The sequence below is a fragment of the Triticum aestivum genome, chromosome 4B, assembly GCF_018294505.1.
Source record: "Triticum aestivum cultivar Chinese Spring chromosome 4B, IWGSC CS RefSeq v2.1, whole genome shotgun sequence".
Lineage (NCBI taxonomy): Eukaryota > Viridiplantae > Streptophyta > Magnoliopsida > Poales > Poaceae > Triticum > Triticum aestivum.
This window is the reverse complement of record NC_057804.1, coordinates 63,269,431-63,280,206: the sequence shown is the minus strand read 5'-3', so window position 1 is coordinate 63,280,206 and position 10,776 is coordinate 63,269,431. Positions and strand designations below refer to the sequence as shown.

The following is a 10,776-nucleotide window of genomic DNA, read 5'->3' as shown; positions in this document are numbered from 1 at the left end:
CGACACAACTTTGACCTATTCAACTGGATGGTATGATTTGTTCATTCTCTAACTGTTTCATGCATAGTGCTTATGAGCTTCACAGTTTTGCTTGGTATTACTAGTATGAATACTTCAGAGTAGGCTGTTAATCTTGCCAGCAATGTCATTATGTATTTGACTGGTACCATTTTTAATTCAAAATGATAAGTACTGAACGTCGGGTACGAGCACATGGCAACTCTGAATATTTTCGACGACAAGTTTAATGATGTGAGGATGGCAAACTTTCTATCAAAAAATAAACTAAAGCACAAAAATTGGCATGCTTAGCAACTAAAGTTGTCATCCTCGTGTCACTGAATTTGCCGTCGAAAACCTTCGGAGTTGCCATGTTCTCGTACCGAACGTTCAGTACTTATCAGATTCCTTTTTAATCTACTGATGCCACAGCGAACAGGATTATTATCTTTTGAACAATAAATGAGATAATTGGAAGCACCCTTTGGTGGACAAGTCTTCTTTCTTCCAACCAAATGTGGAAGCCGTCTTCGTCCACCATCCACAGCAGCCTGGTGCAATCTGCTACCAAATTGACTGTATTTTTGTCACAATAGACTACTATCAGTCTACTATGGATGGTGGATGAAGACGACTTGGTCCGTAGTTATATAATCCTGTTTCCTCGCTTGTGACAAAGAACCAGTCAATTTGGAAGCAAATTACTACCACCACCATGCTATGCTGCCATGGATGGTGGATGAAAACGACTTGCGAGTTGCGACCTTGGGAACAAGATTATATCACCACTAATCATGCCGTCGTCGTCATTGGACCTGCCGCGAACGCTGTAGCGAAAAGGATCCCGAATGGGGCCGGCAATCCACGTTCTTGCCATTAACTAATGTCTCACACTCTTCATCACCGAATCCTACTCTACTTTAAATTACTCGAGGAGACGTACCGCATCTATGTTGCCGCCGACGACAGCCTACTCGCATCAGAATATTCGAGCCGTCACTGAGACGCATTGCCGTCGTGATCGCATTCGATTCGATCATCCATGGCATAACCGAGACGCATCAATCACTAACTAACTTCACTCGCACCGGACCAAGAACAAGGAGAACTTCATGATCAATACTAGTTGCTTTTCAATTCATAATCAAGCAATACAATCAGTAATCTGTACAGGTTCAAACGCGGGCGGGGTTCGTGATTCCAATTACTCGATCACGATACGCCCATCTCGCGCGCAGGGGAAAAGCTAGAGCGGAAAGCAAGAAAAGAATCGATCAATGGGGGTTCTTGCATTCTTCCCGATGAATCTTCATGCTTCGATCGGTCCGTTCTTCCCAGCCGAACCGGAGGCAATCGCATCAGTGGCGGAGGGAGGTTCTTCTATGCTAGTAGTGGTACATCGGTGGCGGAGGCGGCGGCTATCGTCGGTGGTTGCCGGAGAGGCGGTTGAGCCAGGCGTTGCGGAGCTGGAGCTCGAGGGGCTCGCCGAAGCACTGCGCCCGGGCGAGGCAGAAGTGGGTGCAGAAGCCGGCGGGCGAGCGGACGCGGCAGGTGTCGAGGACGTAGCAGGCGGCGCACTCCATCCCGCGGGCCTGCACCACCAGGCCCCACACCTGGCGCGCCGCCTCGGCGCCGTCCTCGACCGCCGCGGCGGCCACCTGCTCGACCAGGATGATGCCGTCGGGCCGGCGCTGGCCGCCCGGGCCCCAGCGGCGGCGCACGTCGGGCCAGGCCTCCGCCGAGGCCGGCTCGCGCCGCACCGTGACGCCCTCCCGCCCGTCGCTGAACAGGTGCACCAGGAACGGCGCCTCCCCGACGTGCCGCACGATCTCCGCGATCGACTCCCGCATCCACCCCTCCACCCTCTCCTCCCCCACCACCTCCTCCACCTCCTCGCCGTCTCCCCCGATCACGGCCTCCAGCAGCCCCGCCTCCCGCCCCTCCCGCCGGAGCTCCAGCCCCCGGTGCGGCGCGTCCGCGACCGCGGCCCGCAGCGCGCGCACGGACGACGCCCGCCGCGGCAGGGGCGGCAAGAAGGACGACCGCTGCAGCGCCCGACGCGGCGAGAGCCCCACCGACGACGCCGACGCCGGGCCGCACCCCCGCACGGAGGTTGCCGCCGCCGCCATGGACCGGCGCGCGACCTCCCTCCTCCTCGCGCGAGCGACGACGCTCTGACGGACGGACGCCTCCGGGGATCGGTCGGTGGTAAATAGACGATGGCGACGATGGCAGCTGCACTCGACGGGGCGGGCTCGCGCTTTGCGGCGGCGTCAAGCGAGAGTTGCGCGTACAAATAGGTCGGAGATGGAGGAAGGGGAAGCCTGCACGGTAGAGGATTCCGAGCCGTAACGACTTGCCGGCCTCGCTTCACACGCTTCCGCCTCCGTGGCGTCCGACGTGGACGCTGTTTCGGGATCCCCTGCGCCGAGATCCGGTCTGCGGGCTTCCCTGTGGGCGTATGCCGGTGCCTGATTGGTGCGGATCGGTGTGTGGTGTGGCGGTGGGGGATGGGAGCGTGGGGCGCGAGCCGGGGCACGCTCCGGCACGCAGCGGGCGCGAGGCGGGAAGGGGCTTTGCCCGCGGGGGTGGGGGGCCAGGTCGGCGCCGCGCGACACGTCGGATGCGCCGTGCGCGGCTGTGCGCCTCGCGATGGGCGTGACGGGGCCTCGTGGGCCTGGGGATTGAGGCGTGGCCTGGGAGGTCGGTGGTCGCCCGCGCGCGTCTCGTTTCCCTCGTGATTCCTTGCGGGCGCACAGGCGTGCGCGGACCCGGCTGGCCCACGTGAGGCGGGCGCGCAGGCTCTCTCGCGTACCCATTTTTCATATTTTTTGACGTGTTCGTTTTCCATTCGGACGTGCGGTTTCCATGTCAGTGCGTCGAGTGAAGGACCAGTGCGAAAGTTCGAGGAAGCACTAGTTTTGTATGTGATCCAACAAACTTCAGCCAAAAACGAATTAATCAAGGCCCCTGTTTTGGTCATTTTAAAAGGGGACTGCAGCACGTTGAATCGACAATCGAGCCAATGGACGAACATTCTTACTTGGTAACGTGGAGGCTAGTATCTCATCGCCCGTTTGCAATTTTTAACCTTCCCTTTTTTGGAAAACAATTTTAATCTTCAACAATTGTTTACAATCGAAGAAAAAAAGACTAGTATATTTTCTGATATACTAGTCGGTTTATTACGAGAGAGAAAGAAATAAGTGTCCTCTCTATGTCTCTAATATGGTAAGATTGTAAGAAACGACTTATACCATGCATTGGGCTTTACTTGCTTCTAATGATTTAATGTTGTATGACATGTCAATGCATTGAAAGAGGTTTAGACTTTGTTGTTATATGATCTATGTTACATTGTGCTCTCTACTTACACCCATGCCTTTAATATTAAAAATTGGGATTGATATACCTTGGGATCTAGGTGAAATAATTAAATGGGGACTTTAATTAAGCCCAGCTATATGGCTTTGATTATTGTGTTTTGTGTCTTTAAACTTTTCAAATAAAATAAAATAAAGAGGGAAACTTATTTTTTTTTCAAAAATAAAGATGAAAGTGAGAAAGATTAGCATCGTAGAAGTTGGGGACGTCCTTGAACTTCTGTTCATACCCATGAAAACTTTGTGAATTTTGAATTATGGAAGACTTTGAACCCAAATAATTATGGAACAATTGTATTGGTGCCCCTAGTTGGGTCACGCTCGACTGATTTGCCCCTAGTTTTTCAATAATTGCGGTTTTGCCCAGCTCACTTCACTCGCCTTGTGTTTTTGCCCTTCTGGGGCGGTTCCGACCAATGAGCAGTCACCACATGGCGAACCATGATTGGTCGGAACCGCCCCGAAAGGGCAAAAACACAAGGCAAGTGAAGTGAGCTGGGCAAAACCGTAATTGTTGGAAAACTAGGGGCAAATCAGTCGAGCGTGACCCAACTAGGGGTACGAATGCAAAAATCCCTAATAATTATCCCCTTGTATAAACGACTGTTTTATAAAGTAATGTGCCAAGAATTACCTTTGCATGTCTAGTTTTCAAGTAACTGTTGTGCTGTGTTGAAACTGCAGTTTTGCCGCCACTAAAAAATCATAATAAATTATCAGAAAATGATAAAATCATAAAAATTAGACACGGCTTGCAACTATGAGTAACTTTTGTGGTACGTGGTAATTTTTTATATTTTATTGAGTTACAAAAGTCACATGTTCTATTTTTATGGACCGACCTACTCATAAACCTATTAAGATTAAGTCTTTTTCTTGATAAAGTGAATAAAATTCATGGGTGTCAGATGGTGAGAAGAAGTGGGAGACCAGCAAAAAAACAAAGGAGTTTCAAGCTTTAAGCTTGGTGTCACGCATTGATACGTCTCCAACGTATCTATAACTTTTAATTGTTTCATGTTATTATACTATAAGTTTTATATATGTTATATGTAATTTTATATTATTTTGGGAACTAACCCATTAACCCAGTGCCAGTGCCAATTGTTGTTTTTTTGCTTGTTTTTGGTTTTACAAAAAATCCCTACCAAACCAAGTCCAAATGCTACAAAATGTTTTGATGATTTTTTCTGGACCAGGAGGGACCCTAAAATCTTCGGGGGAGGACCAGAAGCCAAACAAGGAGACGACAAGACAACAAGGCACACCCAGGGGGTAGGCACGCCCTGATGTCTTGTGGGCCCCACGCGGCCCCTTCTGGCCTAATTCCAGCACTATAAATTCCCAAATGTTCCAAAAACCCTGGGGCAAGACCCAAAACAGTTATTCCGCCACCGATCACATCTGAAGGCCTTCGTCGGTACTCTGCCGGAGGGGAACCGATCACGGAGGGCTTCTACATCAACCTTGTTGCACCCGTAGTGATGTGTGAGTAGTTCCCATAGGACCTATGGGTCCATAGCGGTACCTAGATCTCTCTCTCTCTCTCTCTCTCTCCCATTTGATCTTCAATACAATGTTCTCTTTGGAGATTAATTCGATGTAATCTTTTTGTGAACCGTTTGTTGGGATCTGATGAATTGTGGGTTTATGATCAGACTATTCATTGAAAGTAATTGAGTCTTTTCTGAACTTTATTATGTGTGATTGTATAGCTTTGTCTTTCTCTCTGACCAATCCTTTTGGTTTGCCAACTAGATTGATTTATCTTCACCGGGAGAGGTGCTTTGTGGTAGGTTCAATCTTGCGGTGTCCTCACTCTATGGTAGGAGGAGTAGTGAGGCACGTGGTATTGTTGCTACCAAGGGTAAAATGACGGTTGAAAGGATCGATATAGTTGACTAGATGGGGGGGGGAGGGGGGTGAATAGGCAACTAACAATTTTTAGCTTTTCTTTACCAAATTAAACTTTGCATCAAAGTAGGTTGTCTAAATATGCAACTAGGTGAGCAACATATATGATGCAACAACAACAAGTACGCAAGCAAGCAAGGGATACAATCTTGCACAAGTAAAGGCATGAGATAACCAAGAGTGGAGCCGGTGACGACGAGGATGTGTTACCGAAGTTCCTTCCTTTTTAAGGGAAGTACGTCTCCGGTAGAGCAGTGTGGAGGCACAATGCTCCCCAACAAGCCACTAGGGCCACCGTATTCTCCTCACGCCCCCACACAATGCGAGATGCCGTGATTCCACTATTGGTGCCCTTGAAGGCGGCGACCGAACCTTTACAAACAAGGTTGGGGCAATCTCCACAACTTAATTGGAGGCTCCCAACGACACCACGAAGCTTCACCACAATGGACTATGGCTCCGCGGTGACCTCAACCGTCTAGGGTGCTCAAACACACAAGAGTAACAAGATCCGCTAGAGATTAGTGAGGGGAATTAAATTTCTCTTGGTGGAAGTGTAGATCTGGGCCTTCTCAACCACTCCCAAGCAAATCAACAAGTTTGATTGGCTAGGGAGAGAGATCGGGCGAAAATGGAACTTGGAGCAACAATGGAGCTTTTGGGGGAAGAGGTAGGTCAACTTTGGGGAAGAAGACCCCCTTATATAGTGGGGGGAACAATCCAACCGTTACCCCCCAAAGCTGCCCCGCAGAGAGCGGTACTACCGCTGGGGTGGGCGGTACTACCGTTGTGGCCAGTGGAACTACCGTTCCACCTTGCGGTACTGCCGTGCAGAAGAGGGGAGCGAGGAGCAAAGGGAGGACCTGGACCCAGAGCGGTACTACCGCGGTGGTAAGGGCAGTACTACCGCTTAGGAGCAGTACTACCACCTCTACTGCCGCAACTAGTGCCGCAAAACTCGACACAAAAAACGAGCCCTCGAGTCGAGGCGGTAGGAGCACGGAGCCGCGGCGGTACCACGGCGGAGGGCTCCAAGTGATACTACCGCTGAGGAGCGGTACTGCCGCTTGATGCACTCGGGCGGTACTACCACTGTGGCCCGCGGTACTACCGCTGGAACCAAGCGATGCTCGTAAGAAAGGGAAAGAGCTCTCCAGAGAAGCGGAAAGGCTCAGAGGGTGTGACAAGGATGTGTACGTGATGATTCCACCCTAGCCTTACCAAAGTCGACCCCCTCTTGATAGTACGGTGACTCCTACGAAACTAGTCCACCAACATAGAAATGAAGGAGCTACACCGTGTTGAATAACACTCCGAGGGGAGGGAATCGTCTCGTGCCAAAGGATGAATCTCTGAAAACTCAACGCACACGATTAGTCCGCAAAAGCATTGTCATCAATCACCAAAACACCTTAGGGATAAATATGCCCTTACAATCTCCCCCTTTTTGGTGGATTGATGGCAATACGGGATTTGCACAAACGTGAAAAGATATAGGACATAAGAAAACCCCACAACTCTAAAATATAGACGGGCTCCCCCTAGATATATGCTTTCTAGATAAAGTGCTTTGGACTGCACGACACACATACTAGGATCAACACTCCCCCTATATTTTAGAGACCAACAACCTAAGCAGGATATATGAGAGCAGAGTAAATAACAGGATAAGCATGCAACTCATAAGATACCGAAGGACTAGATAGACATAGATAATGATAATATAAAGATAAGATAGCATATGTCTCACACCATATGTCTGGAACTTAGGTCTCACTGGCACAAAACCAAACAAAGCAAACAGCGAGAAAACACAATGACACCACAAAGACACACTCGCAAATCAAACAACGACACAAATCCCTAAACTCTCTCCCTCTTTGGCATCGAGACACCAAAAAGGGGAAAGAGTGTTGCTACGGCACCAGGTGATAGCAAGCGAGGATCTCGAACATCATATCCCAGCGGGATCGTCTGCACCACCGTCATCGGTCGGAAACTGCTCGACATCTGAATCTGTCCATGGGCAGTGCTGCTGAATCCACTCCTCCTCCTCAGTTATCTGACCCTCAGATCCACTGTTAACAATCGCACCCAACTGACGCATGAGCTCCTTGTGACGTCCCCTGGCCTTCTTCTCAGCCACATGAGTCATGTACTAACCATGAGACTCAATGCAGAAAAGCTTCTTCATCTTGAGCTTGAGCTTCTTTGCCCAAGAGGGCTCTGCTCTAGAAGGCTCATAGTCAGTGTCATCATCAGCATCAACTTCGTCCTCGGTCTCCATGGCAGCAGCAGAAGATGTACCCCCAGCTTTAGGGGTCGAGGTGCCCCAATTGTCCTTCCTTAGACGCTTGATCTCATGAGAAATCAAATCTCTAGTTTCCAGCAAGACCCTGGGATAGACCTGTGCCCAGGCCTTCTCAATGAGTAACATGATGAACGATTCATATATCGGGCACTTGCGCTCAGAGACAACAGATAGAAGTTCAGACCACATAACATGAGAAATGTCCAGGGACTCGCCAGTGTTCTCTTCCTTCTCGTGCTGATAGAAGAGAAGCATGTCCACAAGATAGGAGTGGACCATATCCAGATTCCCGATGCGAGGGAAGAGAGTCTCTTGGAAGACACGGTGAAGGATGTCCAGAAAGGCGGACAACTCATAGATTTGCTTCTTAGTCTCGGGGTGAATCTTCACAGAACAATATGGCAGAGGGCTTGCTTGTGAGTGGAGGTTGCATTGCGGTGAGGGCGGAAACCGACTGGAGTCTCAAGCCTATGATCTTCCACTCCAAGTAAATCCATGAAGGCCTTCCACTTGACAGAAAGCAACTTGCCATTTGTCATCCACGTCAGAGTCCTTTCCTCATCTGTTCCTAGATGGATAGTGGCATAGAATTGAGCCACTATGTCTGCATCAAAGTCCTTGTTGAACTGCATGATTCTGAGAATGTTCAGCTGAGAGCACATCTGAAGGGCTTCACCAAAGTACTCAGGGTCCTTGTCCATAAATTCCTGTTGATGGAGCGCACATCAACATAGAGATTCTTCTTGGCCTTGATCACATCAAAGAAGATGGCAAACTGAAAGCGGTTCCAGAACGGACGGTTGACCAAAGTGGGTTCTTGGTCTTCCACATAGGGGTTGCGGCGATGCCTTGCCCAGAACTCCTTGGCATTAATTTCAGTCACAGTTTTTCCCTTCGGCTTCGGCTTGCCGGCAGACTTCTTCTTGAGCTAAGGCGGAGGTGGAGCACTTGAGGAAGCACCCGCTGGCGGCGGTGGAGCACTAGATGAACCTCCTGTTGACTCAGATGTGCGGTAGCGCTTTGACGTTGCACGACCGGGGTTGACACGGCGGCCTTGCTACTCAGGATGTTCATCACCTGGAACCAAACACACGAACACACGAAACAACCAGAAAGAGCGAGCATAAGCCAACAAACACAACAAACGAGATCAGGAAATGGTAGGAACAAGATGGCACTGGGCAGGAAGCGGTAGTACCGCGACCTGGAAGCGGCAGTACCGCCCGAGCGGTAGTACCGCGCCAAAGGGAGCGGTAGTACCGCTCGAGACGGGGAAACGACAGTTCCCTACTGGCATGGTCAAATCCGGCACTACCGGCCTGCCAAATTCAAAAATACTCCTACCAAACATGAATCCAAATAGTCTAGTTGCCTTCTCCAACCTACTCAAGCCTAGATTTAGCCAAAAATCGAGAGATGCAACCACTATTGCCCCTAAGACACTAGATCTAAAATCTAGACAAAAAGAGAGGAGGAATGGGGGCAATACCGGCATCCATGGCAAGAGGACAAGGTGGGGATCGACTCCACCGAAGGAAATGGAGAGGGACGGCCCGGAGATGACGGCCCGCCGGTGCCCTCCCGCGGCGAGGCGATGCTGGAGAGACGGAGAGGAACGAGGGGGCGGAGAGAATGGGTATGGGGGAGAAGAAACCTCCTCCTGCCCCGACATAAACCATTGGTCCCGCCCCTCAGCAGTAGTACCGCACTGGTGGGCGGTAGTACCGCTTGTCAACTTAAGTGGTAGTACCACGCACCACCAGTGGTAGTACCTCCCAGCAAGGCTCAACAACTAGACATCAACCGGCTTTGCTCAAAAAGAAGAGAAAACCAATGGCAAAAAAAGAAATAAAACTCTACAGCGAGAACACTAGCAAGGGGACAAGAAACACACCTCTTCAAGAGAGGGCGGTGGCCGAGGCCACCTATGTTTGAGTCAGGAGGTATGGCACCGCGAAGATTTTAACCTTGGGCCCATGACCAAAACTCGTCCTTGAAGCACAAGTACCATCAAAAATGGTTAATGTGAAGACACGATCAATTTATGCATAATGGGGGGAGGGAGAGTTCATTGAGAGAACAACACTCCCCCTATGTCCATGCCTACACCTAAACTAGACAAGAAGTTGAATGTGGTGAGGTGTGCATGGGTTCAAGTCACATTGCTCGAATCAATGATATTTAGCTCATGCCTTAACTCGTGAAATCTTGCTTCATCCAAGGGCTTCATGAAAATATCTGCAAGGTTATCATGAGTGTTGACATACTTGAGCTCGATCGCCCCTCGCCTAATGTGATCCCGGATGAAGTGATACCGAATCTCAATATGTTTCGTCTTGAAGTGTTGCACTGGGTTGAGAGAAATCTTGATGGCACTTTCATTTTCACACCAAAGAGGCACTTTGTCACAAATGACACCGTACTCCTTTAAAGTTTGCCTCATCCATAAGAGTTGTGCACAAGAGCTACCGGCCGCCACATACTCTGCTTCGGTGGACGAGAGAGACACACAACTTTGCTTCTTGGACGACCAACTCACCAAAGAGCAACCAAGAAATTGGCACCCTCTGGAAGTGGACTTCCTATCCACTTTGTCTCCCGCCCAATCGAAATCCGTATATCCTTCTAGCTTGAAGTTTGCTCCTCTTGGGTACCATAGGCCAAAGTTTGTGGTATGAGCCAAATATCGGAAGATTCGTTTGACCGCCACAAAGTGGCTTTCCTTCGGTGCGGCTTGGAACCATGCACACATTCCCACACTCAACATGATATCCGGTCTAGATGCACAAAGGTAAAGCAAGGAGCCAATCATGGAGCGATATACCTTTTGATCCACCACTTTACCATTGGGATCAATGTCAAGTTGGCACTTGGTGGGCATTGGAGTAGAGGCCGGCTTGACATCGCTTAGCTTGAATCTTGTTAGCATGTCTTGAGTGTATTTGGCTTGGTTGATGAAGGTTCCTTCTCTTCTTTGCTTGATATCGAAACCAAGGAAGAACTTCAACTCTCCCATAGAAGACATCTTGAACTTAGAGGTCATGAGAGCGGCAAATTCCTCATTGAAAGCTTTGTTAGGGGAACCAAAGATAATATCATCAACATATAGTTGGCATACAAACAACTCCCCTTTGACCTTCTTAGTAAAAGAGTGGGATCGATTTGCCC

At 49.6% G+C, this 10,776-nt stretch overlaps 1 protein-coding gene across 1 annotated transcript; it reads right to left on the bottom strand.

Moving 5' to 3' along the window:
• Nucleotides 1-1,109: 1,109 nt before the first annotated feature.
• LOC123091035 (uncharacterized) lies at nt 1,110-2,320 on the bottom strand. The gene has a single exon (XM_044512423.1). The coding sequence runs from the start codon at nt 2,127-2,129 to the stop codon at nt 1,419-1,421; it is 711 nt and encodes a 236-aa protein (XP_044368358.1). The 5' UTR covers nt 2,130-2,320; the 3' UTR covers nt 1,110-1,418.
• Nucleotides 2,321-10,776: the final 8,456 nt, after the last annotated feature.